General features: G+C 37.4%; 4 protein-coding genes across 8 annotated transcripts; 2 read left to right on the forward strand and 2 right to left on the reverse strand.

The window, feature by feature from the left end:
- The first annotated feature begins 650 nt into the window (after window positions 1-650).
- Window positions 651-2,667, forward strand: LOC109860377 (ribonuclease Oy). The gene is made up of 3 exons (XM_020439418.1): window positions 651-729; window positions 1,338-1,881; window positions 2,021-2,667. Exons 1-3 carry the CDS (start codon window positions 668-670, stop codon window positions 2,183-2,185), a joined length of 771 nt encoding a protein of 256 aa, XP_020295007.1. The 5' UTR covers window positions 651-667; the 3' UTR covers window positions 2,186-2,667.
- Window positions 2,668-2,728: 61 nt separating this feature from the next.
- LOC109860375 (UBX domain-containing protein 1) lies at window positions 2,729-4,338 on the reverse strand. Its single transcript, XM_020439416.1, has 7 exons — window positions 4,150-4,338; window positions 4,023-4,076; window positions 3,805-3,966; window positions 3,478-3,729; window positions 3,167-3,398; window positions 2,909-3,089; window positions 2,729-2,845 (listed from the first exon to the last, which is right to left on the reverse strand). Exons 1-7 carry the CDS (start codon window positions 4,203-4,205, stop codon window positions 2,799-2,801), a joined length of 984 nt encoding a protein of 327 aa, XP_020295005.1. The 5' UTR covers window positions 4,206-4,338; the 3' UTR covers window positions 2,729-2,798.
- Window positions 4,339-4,625: 287 nt separating this feature from the next.
- Window positions 4,626-6,757, reverse strand: LOC109860379 (histone H2A-like). The gene is made up of 3 exons (XM_020439419.1): window positions 6,522-6,757; window positions 6,239-6,446; window positions 4,626-5,541 (listed from the first exon to the last, which is right to left on the reverse strand). The coding sequence occupies exons 1-3, from the start codon at window positions 6,541-6,543 to the stop codon at window positions 5,364-5,366; spliced, it is 408 nt and encodes a 135-aa protein (XP_020295008.1). The 5' UTR covers window positions 6,544-6,757; the 3' UTR covers window positions 4,626-5,363.
- Window positions 6,758-7,432: 675 nt separating this feature from the next.
- LOC109860373 (angiotensin-converting enzyme-like) lies at window positions 7,433-15,147 on the forward strand. 5 transcript variants are annotated; one of them, XM_020439411.1, is made up of 13 exons: window positions 7,433-7,763; window positions 10,337-10,549; window positions 10,632-10,787; window positions 10,882-10,963; window positions 11,111-11,251; window positions 11,350-11,532; window positions 11,661-11,755; window positions 11,857-12,005; window positions 12,087-12,214; window positions 12,321-12,567; window positions 12,674-12,763; window positions 12,837-12,944; window positions 13,031-15,147. In XM_020439411.1, the coding sequence occupies exons 2-13, from the start codon at window positions 10,346-10,348 to the stop codon at window positions 13,614-13,616; spliced, it is 2,169 nt and encodes a 722-aa protein (XP_020295000.1). In that variant the 5' UTR covers window positions 7,433-7,763; window positions 10,337-10,345; the 3' UTR covers window positions 13,617-15,147. The 5 variants fall into 5 exon arrangements, with proteins under 5 accessions (XP_020295000.1, XP_020295001.1, XP_020294999.1 ...); XM_020439412.1 differs by having other exon boundaries at window positions 7,433-7,535; XM_020439410.1 differs by lacking the exon at window positions 7,433-7,763 and adding an exon at window positions 7,774-7,879.
- Window positions 15,148-15,170: the final 23 nt, after the last annotated feature.

The raw sequence follows: 15,170 nt of genomic DNA on the forward strand, positions 1-15,170 counted from the left end.
GATATCTTAACAATATCGGTAAATTCATTTTTATCACTTTCCGCAATATTTATTCGTTATTGTGCGTGACACGCCACGCGTATACACGTTGTGCGTACGTACAGATGTACGACATTAATTAAATAAAATTCATTTAATATCCATCAATTGGGTCAATGGTTTTCATATTGAAATTTAATGTTTGTTTTTGTTATTTAAATTTCTTAAGCAAATAATTTTATCGCTGCGATGTGTCAAACCAAGAAAAAAGATGTGCGTTATTGAGAAAATAAAATTTGCAACAACACGGAACAGGAAATCGAACAATTGTTTTCAGTGATAAATTATTTTGTCGATAGATGCAATTAACGTCACTTAAACGGCTAAAAATATATACGTTGTGCGTTGATATCTGTGAGTACAGTTGCTCTTGCGTCTGCTGAATAATTTTCTCACAAAAAAGGAACAGATAGAAAATATCATCTTTCATAGTCGCACAATGCGAGTTTGAATAGAGAATATACCTGCTGTTCACACAGACAATGTGTATCTCGAATAGAAGGGGAACAAAGTGGTAGAGGAAATAACTGGAAAAGGTAGAGTGGGAGCGTCGAACGCATTTAACCAAGCATCCAACCGAACTCTCAGTTTGCTTCTTTCGCATGGAACGATTTCTCTTCCCAACAGAATGCGCAAACGTTTTTTCACGTTGTATATTTTTCTGATATCTCTACTGTGCGTTGCGCACAGGTAAGTGTCTCGATAGATACGCGCTCGATAGAGAACGTTTATAGAAAAAAAAAAAAAAAAACTTATCTCGAATATTACATAATTCGTCTTTTTGTCATTGATGTCGATAACTAAACTGAATGTTAGCACAATTGTGCGCACGTGAATAGGCGTCGCGAATAGAATTGATAAACGACTAAAGGAAAATCACAGTAAATTCTAATGTGTTCGACATATGTTATAAAACGAACATACACACACATGCTATCTTTTTAAATTTCTAATTAATAAAAAATTATAAAATATTGAATAAAAATAAATACGTATTTTTCACGTGGTCAAAATTGTTACTTCTACGGGACGGTAGATAAAGGAATAACTTTCAAACTTCTCAAATGCCCGTTGTTTTATTAGAAAATAAAAGTTATCAAGTCTCTTAATTTATATAATAATTTAATATAATCATTATAATTAATATTATAATTATTTATAGTATAATTATTGTATAATGATGCATAATTATATTATTTTCTTTCTTAATTATTAATTTGTATAATATAGTACGTACTAATAAATGCTAATAAAACACTGTTGCAAATAAAACAAATTACACCTTATGTGTTTCTTAGTAAGAATGACGTTTGGTACAAAAAGCACAAAAGACGACAGACATCTAACGAATTTGATATCCTGATATTTACTCAGCGATGGCCGCTGACGGCTTGTTTTGTGTGGAAAGAGAATTCGGCGGATCATACGTGCTCGTTACCGAAACACGACGAATGGACTATTCACGGAATTTGGCCGACGAAATATCACACGTTAGGCCCGCAATACTGTAACAAATCGTTACCATTCAACACGGACGCTATTGCGCCCTTGGAAAGTCAATTGAAGGAAAACTGGCTCGATATTCAGAACGGGTCAGATCCGTACGCGTTTTGGAAACACGAGTGGAACAAGCACGGCACGTGTGCGATTTCGGTGAAAGGTATAAGCAACGAATTCGACTACTTCAAAGAAGGTCTGGACTTACTGCAGACCTACAATATGATAGACGTGCTCGCAAAGGCGAATGTTCTACCGGGCGAGAAATACGCGGTGGACCAAATAATGGCAGCGGTTGAAAAGATATTGGGAAAAACGAGTCAAGTAATGTGCGCGAAAGACAGAGTAAGTCCAAGAAGCATGTTGATTACAGAAGAAACTGCGAATGACATTGAAACTTGTTCCGTTTGTTTTCGAATACGAAGAGAGACGCGAGATATAAAACCAATACTTTGCTTTAACCGGAGATTTCTCTTTCTTTCAGAAAACGGGCGAGTCTTACGTGCTTGAGATAAGGATTTGTTTTGACAAAACATTGCGACTGACTGACTGCAATGGCGTTTATGAATTTCCCACTAATTGTGACCGAACCGAACCGATAATCTATCCGAGTTACGTGCCGCATCGCTACAGTGTACAACAGACATAAATGGAGTATACAATTAAATCATTGCATATATATGTAAGCTAGACGAAAGTATGTCAAACAGTTTTAAATTTATGTATATCACAAGCACAAGACACACAAGTTCAGGACTGCGTTGTCATTAGAATTCACTGAGTTTTTATAAAATCAGAGAATAAAGTAATATTCGGTTTTTTTAGCTCTCTTTTGCAATCGTGTTAAAATATCTAACATATCTAACATATTTAAAGTAAACCATGAAAACACGTATACATACATACATATATATATTTTATATCTCAAATCTGTAAAACACAAAGAGAAAATGATATCAATTTTAAATTCTCAAATTTGTTTCGCCATTAATTATCTGAATTTTTAATATCGCTTTAGTAAAAACACTTTACAACGAAACCAGAAAGTTTACATATCATACACACGGAGCTTATTGTATTTATGTAATAAAGAATATTATTGTTAGAGAGAGAGAAAGAGAGAGAGAGAGAAAGAGAGAAAAAGAGAGAGAGAGAGAGAGAGAGAGGAAGAGAGAGAAACAGTGTGTGAATATATTTTAGAATTAACCTGTAATATACATTAGTGTTTTTGCTTACAAAAATTAAAACGCCACTGATTTACATCATTCTACCTTCTTTTGGACGATTATTACTGCCGAGGGAACCAAACCTGCAAGATAGATTATAAATAATCCTGTAAAAATTGTGTAAATAGCAATAAATTCTTAATTACCCAACACATTCAATGGCGCATCGTAATCTTCATCTGTGAACACTTTCTTAGGAAAAGTTGTCATAAGCTGGAAGGGACCACTGCCGTCTGTCCTATTCATTTCAATAAACAGTCTCACTGCGGACAATTGCTCCTTACTCCCAAAGCTTTGTATTAGAGTTTGTCCATTAGTAAGCCTAAGCTAAAGTTTCAAGACATGGAAATTAAAATACACAATCTGCGGTGCGTATTGTAAGATACAAACTTTAAAACTAATACTTGAAGTTTGGTTTCTGTGTAATCCTTCCTATGATGCGTTCCTGTGGATGTAGGATACGAGTTTGATGTACTGTCCATTGCTACTTGATTGTTACTCTCGGCGATTGCTTTAGCTCTTCTTGCCGCTTTATCAGCTTCTATCTGAGCTCTGACCCTTTGTCTAGCTTCTTTCTCTTCCGCTTTTTCGCGTTTCCTTTGCTCTAACAGTTTCTTCATTTCTAATTCTTCCAATCTGTCACACAAGTAGAAATACAGAGAGACTTACATGCAAGGTCCGTTTTATTGACATTGCTATTTTTTTTATTTCTTACTTTTTCCTGGCCTCAGACATCTCCTTTCCCGACCGTATCCTATTCTTTTCCTTTTCTAATTCATCTTTTTTCTCCTGTTCTTCTCTCTCTTTCCTCTTTTGTTTCAACTTTTCTTCCAACAATTTCAATTGTTCTTTCTTCTCTTCCTCAGTGAGCGGTTTTTTCTCTTCTGTACTTTCAGTAAAACTATCATGCCCTGATTTTGAAGCATGAAACTCAACTTCTAAACTAGTTTTGAAGAGTCTTCCACATCTACATAAATAATTGGGAAAAATATAGTTACATGCATCCTAGCTACGTAATATGCAGTATATATCACACACATACATATCACATTTCATGGATTTGGCAGTATCAGTGGAAGACACTTGCTGACTAGTAGTACCAGCAACATTATCCTGAGTTGGTGTGTCAGCAGCCAATGCTGGGGCACTTTCGCCCACTGAGGGTTCTGGAGCTGACTCTGCTTCCTCCGAATGAGCCAGTAACCTTAAATAAAATTGTGTTATTTCTTACAAGAGTTTTTTTTAAACGCCGCATCATACCATTCCATTGCCGGTTCCACGCCTTTGTTACCGGTGATCTCCAAAGCCTTTACGCTGCAACAAAATGCCATCTCAAATGTCATCTCGCAGGTTAGACTACGCGACGTAAGGTTATTTGTGAACTTACGCTTTGGACATGCTGAAACCCATGTCCACGAGGATGTCTATATCTCCCGACGACATTTTTCACCGTTTGTTGACACGTTCGGCAAACGTATCGCTCGAAACAATCGTCGGCACTGAGATTCGCAATCCAAAAGTTAAACGTCACGTCGAAGCGACGCGGTACTTTACGCCGTCGTATACTCAAGTTTCGAAATTAATTTGTGAGATGGCGACAAACACGTCAGCGCGAATTTTAAAAATCGTTCATTGAAATTTGTTTTGTGCAAATAATCGATCAAATGATCAAAATAAAAATTAACACCATTACGCGTAACAATAAAATCGCAATCAATTCAGCATATGCGACTATATACTTCGCAAAAATGTGTTTTTTAATACAAGAGAAACAAATAACATATCTCACACTTGTGTGCATATCAGACATTTCTACATATATAACTTACAGAGAGATTACACATTTACAAACTGAACCCGAGATAAGGAGGCAGTACCGTTTATTTTCACATTAAATATTGTTTACATTTAACAAAAACATCAAGCAGTTTCACACCATACATCTCCAAATACGTTTATTGATTATTTAAAGATCAAATATGTCAGATATAAAGAGAACAAGCGACAAACTAACGTAACGCGAAAACAAGATAGAAAATATAGAGAAATTACGAAAAGGAAATACGTACAACAATCATAAACTTAAAATAAGAAGCTGAAATCTAAATAAATCGGCAATTGTCCGTTAACGGGTCACAGCGTAGTGTCTTGAAATAATATGGTAATTTAGAATTGGTGTTCGACATATTATACATCTTCACTCAAGACCATTAAATGCATTTTATTGAGACGGCAATTACTATTACTTTCCAACCGGTGTCCAGGGCAGGACAGACGCACGCGACAAAATCAGAATTTTACTTGCAAATGTTAATTAAAAAATTTTCAGAATATTAAAACGATTCCTCACAGACGATTGTTAAGACTAGAAGCGTGGAGAGAAGAAAATAATTGAAAACATATCAAACGAATATAAGAAAATAGAAAATATCCTTTCAGCACTGTTGTGTTAATCTTTTCACATTCTTTATCTATTCGTGAGGTATATAAATATCCCAGCCCTGTCACAGGATTCTTATAAGAGAACGTAAAATTTGTCAATGTATCAAGAAACAAAGGCATATTTCTAAGTATGCGATCAAAGAGTTATGTGTGATATATCTAATATTCCTGTGACGCTTTGTCACCCTTTCCGGAACCACTGGTGCCAGTTTTCTTGGGTAATAAGACCGCTTGGATGTTAGGCAAGACTCCACCTTGAGCAATGGTCACTCCAGACAATAATTTGTTCAATTCCTCGTCGTTTCTTATGGCCAATTGCAGATGGCGAGGAATTATCCTGTAGAATTGAATATTTGCACGCAATATTTAATAAAACCGCATTAAATGTAGTAGAGATAGAACATTGGGAGAACATTTTGTATAGTAATATTCAGAACGTGAGAGAGATGTGAAACAACATACACTCCTTTGCTTTTGATATCAATAATATAGAGACCACTATGTTTTTTATTAAAACAAAAACAATGCTATTCGTGCTGTGAGCATACAGATTCAAAGTTCATCACATGTAGAATGACACTAGTGTCTTATATGTTGATGAGTGGTAAACATTTATATACAATTTTTTTTTAAATTTTCAAATATTGTTTTCTCTCAAATGTGTCTGTAAAATATTAAATGTAAGAAAATTCCGACGAAATAATTGAAACTTCTTTTGTTTTCCTCGGGAAAATCGACTAAATAATATGCAAATGAGTATAAAATGACTCATGTAATAGACAACTATGGCGAAGATAATCAAGGAGAAATCATTTCGGTCAACGGTATAAAGATCTATACTCTCGCCGTGCGACATCGGAGCCGAAAGTGCGAAAGAAACTTCGAGGACGAGATAGTGAGCGAACACGAGATAGAAACAGGAAGTTCGTAACACGCAGTGCGAGAAAGAGAGCGGCACGTGCAAAAGGGGAAAGGGGAAAAGAGATAGAGAGAGAGAAGAGGAAGATATATAGATAACGAAAGGAAGGGCTTGCCTCGTCTTTTTGTTGTCCCTCGCGGCATTTCCAGCCAACTCGAGCACTTCGGCCGCCAGATATTCCATCACGGCGGCGAGATAGACCGGCGCTCCGGCACCGACGCGCTCCGCGTAGTTACCTTTCCTGAGGAGACGATGGATTCTCCCCACGGGGAACTGCAGCCCTGCCCTGCTGCTGCGAGTCTTCGCCTTTCCCTTGGTTTTGCCTGAAAACACCGACCGAAATGTCAACGCGTTATCGTCGCCGTGAAGAAATTACATTTCGTCAATATTTTACTCACCGCCCTTGCCGCGTCCAGACATGATGGTTTCTCAAACGAAAGTCGCTTTTCTGTGCGAGAGAGAGAGAGTAAGAGACTACGCCGACTCGCCGACACTGAGCGCTGAAAGTCGAATGAAGCCGTGGCCCGCGCAATCACAACGGTTACGAACAGTTGCACGCATGCACGACGGATATTTTGGCGGCGATCGTGACGAGCAGGCGCTTGTTTGCGCGGGAAACGGCCGCGATTGCACTCTCGCCACGACACGCTGACGAAAGTCACTAGCGCGCGCGTAAACGTTATTTTGATCACGAGTGGGGATGTTCGTTCGAAATTCGCCTGTGCGATCACGTGATCGCGGGAAACGGCGGGAGAGAAGTATACATCTCAATGTCACAACATGACAAATAATAACTTTATGATAAATAATAATACAAACAACTCTGTAAAAACGTGTGTAAAAATTATACATGTATAATTGTTTCTTAATAATAAATTATATGTAAAATTTTCACGAGTGTACTTATACATTTTTTGAGAACACGCAACCATTTTATATATTTAATTTATCATATACGATTCTTAACTATTTAATTTATTAAATAACTACTTTTTACTGTCGCACACATCAGCAGGGAAGGTTTAATTACATTCTGTATCTCTGAAAAAAAAAAAAAAAACAGAAAAAAACGAGAATCGGCAAAGAGCCATAGAAGTTTTTCATTTTGATGAAAGCGAACTTGGTTGTGTTCGACGATATCAGTGCACCACGTGGTGACGAGAACGTGTAACTGAAAAGTCGGAACGTTACAGCCGATTTCAAACTGGCCGACTGGCCGTGTTGCAGCGTCACGCACTGACGTAGTGAAAATAGTGGCGTGATGCGACGAAATTTTAATCGATCGTGTGTACCTTGGCTTGGCATAAACATAAAGTCAGGTCGGTCAGTCAGTTAGTCATACGCTGCGAAGCGCGTGTTGTCAACGCGCTCGATATCTCGATGCGACGCACACGCACCGCTGCCGCGGCTCAGTAAGTGTTCGTTGGTCAATGGACCCTGCTCCTTGATTAATTGCCCGACGAACTTTGACCACATTGTGCGCGAAGACAATCTCTCACGCCAGTCCGCGATCCTTTGTTTGGCGTGTGGGTTTTTCAAGCGCTTTGCGTTTTATTCGCGCGCTCCGCTTCTGCTTCTGTCGTTCAACGCGAGCGTGTCACGACGAGAACCGAGCGCAACACGACGCTCGACTGTCACAGGTAAATTACACACAATGCACGATTACAAGATGACACATTTAATTACGCTCTTGCGAAATCCGAAAATTGTGACACGCGTGTGTTATATTTCAAATGTGATAAGTTTGTCAGAGAAGGTTTGTTTGAATCGCGAAATAATCCGGAAAACCGGATGCTTTTTCCTCATCGACGCATCTCTTTCGAAAAGATTCTTTTAATTGATTATTAACAACAAAAAGACAATTGAGACAACGCATCATTCAATGTTCTAACGTTATTATTTACTTCCGAATATTCTCTTCGTGATAAGCTATGTAAATTGTGTAATCACTTCTGATTTTTTCTGTAAACATTGCGAAAGTATTTCAAGGTAAATCGTCGGCACATCGATCGACTTGTAATTAAAGTCGAAGATGTTATGACACTCGACTATTAAGACCTCACACAGGTAGCAATTTTGTCGGCAAAAACCACAGAAGTTGTCTATCACGATCAAAAGTGACCAAGTTGTTTTATACGATACTTGAGAGACAAACTTTTTCTCAATAGTAAAATAAATAATCTAAAAAGTTATAAAAAAAAAAAAACTAACGTTTGGAACGTTCGGAGAAAGAAATAATTTTTTTCAAGTACTTTTGCACAATTGAAGAAAAGAGCAAAAAACTCGAAGTTCAGAAAACTCGAAGAAGAAATCCGATTTATAGTAAACAAGATTTACTTTTCCTCGCGATTGACTTTGTTTCAATTCTTTTCTTATCGAATGCAAAGGAACCGGTTTGTTCTTTTCACTGCTCGTTAATACATTTCAACGCGAAAACGTCCCAAGTCGTCGCGATAAAATAAATTTTGTTTTTACGATAGTAAACGAATTTCTTGATTATGAAAGATAAAGATATTGTATGTTTTATTATTGTCGGAACATATATATATACACACACACCGAGAATCCAACGCTTTGAAACGTAACTCACAGATTCATATCTTGCCGGCTTATTGTTAGCCGGCAACTTTTAAACATTTTTTCTCTTTGTCGTCGACCAAGAGTTCAAGGAGAAAACTCACGCACATACGTTTCTTACTTATGTGACAATTCTGTCGTATATGAATAAATTACACATCGTAATACATTGTTTTGCACCTTTGAATCAAAAAAAAGTTAAATGCACACGGTAACGAGTTCAGTGGTTCTCAACGTTTGAGAAAAACTATATACTACACGTGTGACAAACTTCGCTTTGACATAGTATCTGCACACATTTTATAATGTGCGTGTAATAATGTGCATTTGTTCGAATATGTATGTTTGCTTGAAAATCTTTTTTGTTGATATACTATCACGTCTGAACTCGGTGCCAAGAGAACGGCATCGAGCGGTTAAATGCGATCAGTGTTGCGATATAATTTTAGTGCGTTCTCGTTTCTTCTTCTATGAAAATTCACATTTCAAACACACACTTTGAACTTTGTTATTGCGTCACAGAAGTTTTGCAAATTTTGACACAACCTCGCGCGCTTATCTTTGGTGTACAAAGAACAACTTGTTGTTATCAATAAACCACCGATGTGACTCATCATTATCATTTGACTCATCGCCGAGTTATCTTCGAATTTTTTCTCATCAATCATTATATAAACGACATACTTTGAACGGCAAAAAAGGTCGCTATTATTTTACAGTCGTTTTGAGACTAGTTTTCGAAGTCGCGATGCTCTCAACAAAGGTGACCGAATTTTCCTGTCGTCGATTTCGGGAACTTTTGACAAGTAAAAATTAAAAAAAAAACAAAGAAAAGGAGAAAACTATTACATTTCCACGCGTATTTCATTATCGCACGTATGCGAAAAATTTATATCAAAAAATTAGGACGATCAAAAATCTGTTCCAACAAAATCATAGATGATCCCTTATCTCAAGTGTGTGTGTGTGATTTTTTCTTTCTTTAAAAGATAAATTTATATACGTATGTGTGTGTGTGTGTGCTCTTCCGGTTTCTATGAATTTATTTTTTTTCCCACGCCTTTAGTTATCATCGCAAATAAAGTTTATACGTTACACACACATAATATCATCACGTCCCGAGCGTTTCGTAGAATCCACACGCATATCGGACGAGTTTCGCACGACCAATGGTAGCGCAAGCTGACTAATGTATTCTACGTAAAATATATTCGGTAATGGTAACGATGTTATAACAACGCACCTCACGCACAGTATAAGATACTCCGTGCGTCATTGTATTTGTAGTGTGTGTTTCGCACATTGTTTTCTAATCACTTTCAATGAATATGTTAAAACAAATCGTTTCTATGCATGTATTTCGATGAGACATGCGATTTCTCGGAATAAAATTATTCACGCATTAACAGCACCACGCTTGAAGTGTATCTTGAGCATTGTTTTTTGTTCACAGACAAATGTGTATAATATTTAGGTTGTATGCTCCGAATATATTGCATCTATGTTATCGTAATATAATAATATGCGAGAGATTAAATTCCTCTGCTCCGATATTTCTCTTACCTTATAACCTCTTTTGCTGAGAAATCAGAATTAAAAAAAAAAAAAACAAAAACAAAATGTGCAACATTCACAGATTAAAGGGATGCTCTCGAAATGGAGCTGGATTGCTCTTAATCTCGTCATCGTCTGTGTGAGCACCGCGCCGCAAAGCGAACCTTCCCAAGAAAGCAGCATCAAAGCTTTTCTGCATCTGATCGAGTTGGAGTACGAGGATACGTGTTATTCCACAAATAACGTTCACTGGTCCTTCATCACTTCGCCTTCCGATGAGACATTATCGATATGGGTAAACACGTGTGTGATTATCGCTTGTGTTACATCCGAAAGAGTGAATGAAACTATTCGGTTTGTGTGTTAATGTCTTTCAGGAGCTGCAACAACAGAACGATGCAAAATCGAAGAAGACATACCGACACGAGATAAACAACACAACAAAGAGTACAAATAACCCGTCTGTTAATTATAAATATAGTGTAATTGAGAAACCTGGCGATGCGCTGTTACAGGATGAGGAATGGAAGAAGGTAAGATGCTCCCACTTGCAATGTTTAGAAAAGCTTTATCAACACAGAAAGACGCGCACAGACTTAAATGTACTTTGTACTTATTTTGTTGTAGCTCGTACACTTTGCCGGTGTCGTCCAGTTGCAAAAATCAAGCGTCGGTCACGTAAATAAATCACATCGTCATTCACGTGAAGGTACATTTTTACAATATCAAAGACTCGCGCATGAAAAGCAAATACAGATAATTTATCTTCAACTTGATAGAGTGCAATAAGAACTCGATACATTTCAATTTACAAGTAATACAATGCAATTACTAACACAATGATGATGGAATTTAGATGTGAAAAAAACACTTTCTTCCAATGAAAAGCCTGAAGTCAAGCAAGCTGCCTGGAAGAGTTGGTATCAGCAATTAACGCCATTAGTACAAAACTACTCGAACAATTTATTGCTGGTTGCTAAAGCTGCAGAAGAAAACGGTTAGTGTAAATAAAACACGCATTTACATAAAAAGAAATTGAGATATAAAATGTAAAATTATAGCAAGTGTACGTTAAAATTTACTGTTCGACTGTAGGAGCCAAATCTGTCGAGGAATACTGGGAGATGCTGTCGGGATATCCTAATGCGTACGAGAAAATAAATAGCGAATGGAGTCGAATTAACACTGTCTACAAAACGATAGTAAAGTTTATCGGCGCGAACTTGGCTCAAAAGTACAAGATTATTGTAAATGACACAGTTCCTGCTTATTTGCTTGGTAAGATAAGATAAATACTGCAATAAATCTGCAGATGTGCATTTTAACATAAATACGAACCAAGTGATAAGCTAACGTTTGATCAACTATAGTTTCTTAAACTTTTATTCTGGCTTTTCACTTCAAAGGTAGCTTACAAGGATACGACTGGTTAGACGTATCGCCGGATTTGCTGCACACTTCAGAGCTGATCTACGATATCAAAAGAAATCTCTGGAAGAAGGTATTTTGTTGTTACATGTAATATTTATATAAGCACACACACACTTTACATTGGAAAATTAAATAATTACTGTGAACATTTTCTCTCGGATCGCGATATAGAAGTATGTGGGACGGTCTCTGTACAAAACCGCGTCCAATTTGGGTTCGATACTGTTCAAACAAGTTCCACAGGCAGAATTTTGGGAAAGGAGCGAGTTCAATCAAACGTGTCCGTCTACCTTGTTGAATTTTTGTCAAGGCATAATGAGGTACTGGAATTTATTTATTATTTCGGACCAAGTGGTGTCGTTGAACGACGGATTATCAAACTTCAACTTGTTATTTTTCAGAGTGTCCACGTGTTCCGTAGCCAGTGTGAGCAACTTCGTCACGGCTCACAGTGATATCGGCAAGATCTTGTTCAATCAGATGACCGTAGAGAGAACTCCTGTTCTCAACATAGTCAACAGATATTCAGGTGTGCGAAAATACCTGCTCTATCAAACGTGTGCGATGCGACGTCTATCAAAAAAAAAAAAAAAAAAAAAGTAGCTCGATATTAAAACTATTTCTTGCCGTTACAGGTTTGGAAGAAAGTGTATCGACGCTGTTTGGAATATTATCCGCGAGTCCTGCGTGGCTGAATTACACCCATTTAATGAACAGCACTAACGACAACGAGCAACGTATGATCGCGTCTCTAATGATAACAGGTCTTTATGTGCTTCCGCGATTGGCCTATTATTACGCCGCTGATCTGTGGAGATTGAACGCGATTGCGAAGAACATTACCGATCCGACGGATCTGGTATCGTCTTGGTGGAACTTCAGGTATATTTCGTCTCACGTGTGACACGTGTTCACAAATTTATTTCTATTATCGTTTTCGATTTATCGTTTTGGCTAACATTGTGGTATTTAATTGTGCGTTTCACAGAAATAAGTACGAGGGAGTTTCTTCTGACGACACAGATATTCCTACTTTCTTAGACGACAGCTACATCGTCAGCAACAAACCGTATCTTTCGTAAGTGAAAAATACAACCGTTCTCTGTGTTTTGTTGCACAAGCAAATAATGGAAAATATTGCTTTGTTACAGCAAAATTCTCGGCACAATACTAGCTTTTCAATTGTACGAGTACACCTTGGAATCGAACGAAGTCAGATACGACAGCATCAACGGAAAGTTAATACAAGCTAACATAATGTAAGTTGAATTACACGAGAATAACGATGTGAGTTTTAATAATGAGAAAATTCTCAAGCGATAAACTCTGATCTGTGTTTGGATAGAAAAATGATTCAACACGGCGGAGATCAGAATTGGCCGGACGTTCTCAACAAGTACGTCGATATAGACGATATAGACGCAACTGCACTCATCTCGTACTTCTGGCCGTTGGAAGAATTTATAGAAGAACACGAGGAAGACTTTGAATACAAATCCGGTGACGCGGCAAACGACGAGCTCGAGAAACTGAGGAAACGCATTCTGAAAGAGATCAACACACCCACCACAACACCAGCCCCGACCACCACTACGAAGAGAACGACAACAGAAGCCACGTCATCGTACAAGATCAAGAGTAACGAGAAAAATATGCAATCGAAAGTGGACAAATCTCTGGAAGCTAAATCGTCCGTGTACACTCGGGAAGATAAACCGAAAACCGTTGGCTTGCCGATTCAAGATTCTCTCGACAAATCGTCACCAATCAATGACACGAGCAACGTACCAGACAGCACGCCAAAGATTAACACTAGTAAAGCGGTATGGGCTGTGAGTGCGATTCTCGTTGCGATAGTCGTCATCTGCGTCATTGCGATAATCGGTAGGCGACGATGCCGTAGAACGCCAAAAAATAGACGTTACGTTTAACGACACAAGATTTCGTTAGTGAAGAAACATAATTTATTTCTCGCATTTAGCTGTTAGGGAAAAATGTTCGATCGCTTAACCATAATTTATTGCATCGCAGAAAAGTCATTTCGTCATTTATCACTGGTCTGCAAAAAAATAATCAGTTTTCTTGTCTCACGGATCAAATTGTGTGATTTTTACAAAATCGAAGATCTTTTCTATCGCCCAAAGTTTTCGAATCGTGGAATTTTTGAGTATCAACAAAAATTGTATTAAAATATCAAGAGTTTAGCGAAAAAAATTCCAATGTTTTTTTCGCGCAAACTCTAAAAAACAAAATACATCACATGAAACACACAGAGACACTCTCGTGTGATTAGATTGTAGACCGATTATTTAATTTTGACGCATCGTGCACTCCTCAATTAATGTTCCTTGTGCTGCGTGTACTTGTTCATCTTTCGGAACATTTCGCCAAACCTCTCACTTCCTCGTGAAAATTTGTCTTTCATATCTATCTCTAGAATTACGTAGGATTTGAACCGTCGGTTGTTTGCTCGACGTTACTGAATATTGATACATCACATTTTCGACTTAAATCTCGATTTAAACTCTATCGTTCTAAGATAATTGCAACGATTTGCAAACAAATTAACACCGAACCTTTACCTCGACGACTGGCCGACACTTCCGTTCATCTCATGTTGTCTTTAGCACAAAGTTTACAGCGTTTGTACATATTTTACAAATATCGCTTGAAGAGAGACGTTCGAAGAAGAGAAACAATGCGGCAGTTAAATAAAAATGAAATAAGATTTATAACGTATACCTCTAAAATGATTTGCTCGATCATTACGTGCAAGTGACGATTGATAAGTAGTCGAAACGACTGCACTTGAAAAAAAAAGAAAGTGATTTTTCACCAAGACTTATATTTCGACTTTTGCAACATTTATAAACTAGATTTATTCTAGATATGATCACGTGCGATTTTCACTTCCGAGTCTGAAAGAATGGTGTGAGAAGTTTTTTCGAGCATCAACGAAGTTGCAGAAGGCTATTTCGAGAAATGGTTCCATCAATCGTGATGTAAGCGCTCTCGAGGAGCGCTGGTGTATCGTGAGATGTAAGAAACCGACCGCATTGAAAAATAAATACATTTAAAATTCGAAAACAAATTGTTGTTCACCTTTTCGGATACTTATCAATCTCGTCCCTCGTACGTGTGAAACTTGATAACTTCGACGTGGTACTTAGCGTATAAGTAGACTATTTTTGTACAATCACTTAGTATTTTGTCCTCAAGTATTGCGTGCTCGTGAGTCGTTCGTACATTGTAAAAATAAAATTTATATTTTTTATAAAAGCGTCTTATCCAAGCAAATCAACTAAAAAGTACACCGTAGTTAGAAAAACTATGATCAAATGTATAATTGATGCGATTGTGCCAAAGAGACATCGCGCAGTTTTTTCTCCTTGTAATATTTAAGAATGTAGTGCGTAATTTTGTAAAATCGCGCAAGAGCGAATTATAAAATGTATATTGTGTGTCGAGTAAATAAATATTTTGTC

The sequence above is a fragment of the Pseudomyrmex gracilis genome, unplaced genomic scaffold (assembly GCF_002006095.1).
Source record: "Pseudomyrmex gracilis isolate BER0280 unplaced genomic scaffold, ASM200609v1 scaffold_373, whole genome shotgun sequence".
Lineage (NCBI taxonomy): Eukaryota > Metazoa > Arthropoda > Insecta > Hymenoptera > Formicidae > Pseudomyrmex > Pseudomyrmex gracilis.

Bases quoted from the DNA above. Each gene is read 5' to 3' on its own strand.
- LOC109860379 (XM_020439419.1), bottom strand. From the start codon at position 6,543: ATGTCTGGACGCGGCAAGGGCG. The intron at 6,447-6,521 runs GTGAGTAAAATA...CGGTGTTTTCAG, and splicing joins GTCTGGACGCGGCAAGGGCG to GCAAAACCAAGGGAAAGGCG. The intron at 5,542-6,238 runs GCAAGCCCTTCC...TCAATTCTACAG, and splicing joins AGGGACAACAAAAAGACGAG to GATAATTCCTCGCCATCTGC.
- LOC109860373 (XM_020439410.1), top strand. From the start codon at position 7,778: ATGCACGATTACAAGATGACACATTTAATTACGCTCTTGCGAAATCCG. The intron at 12,215-12,320 runs GTGTGCGAAAAT...TTGCCGTTACAG, and splicing joins CATAGTCAACAGATATTCAG to GTTTGGAAGAAAGTGTATCG. The intron at 12,764-12,836 runs GTAAGTGAAAAA...GCTTTGTTACAG, and splicing joins AGCAACAAACCGTATCTTTC to CAAAATTCTCGGCACAATAC.
- LOC109860375 (XM_020439416.1), bottom strand. From the start codon at position 4,205: ATGTCGTCGGGAGATATAGACATCCTCGTGGACATGGGTTTCAGCATG. The intron at 3,967-4,022 runs GTATGATGCGGC...ATTTTATTTAAG, and splicing joins GTGGAACCGGCAATGGAATG to GTTACTGGCTCATTCGGAGG. The intron at 3,399-3,477 runs GTAAGAAATAAA...CTTGTGTGACAG, and splicing joins ATGTCTGAGGCCAGGAAAAA to ATTGGAAGAATTAGAAATGA.
- LOC109860377 (XM_020439418.1), top strand. From the start codon at position 668: ATGCGCAAACGTTTTTTCACGTTGTATATTTTTCTGATATCTCTACTG. The intron at 730-1,337 runs GTAAGTGTCTCG...TGTGTTTCTTAG, and splicing joins CTACTGTGCGTTGCGCACAG to TAAGAATGACGTTTGGTACA. The intron at 1,882-2,020 runs GTAAGTCCAAGA...TCTTTCTTTCAG, and splicing joins TAATGTGCGCGAAAGACAGA to AAAACGGGCGAGTCTTACGT.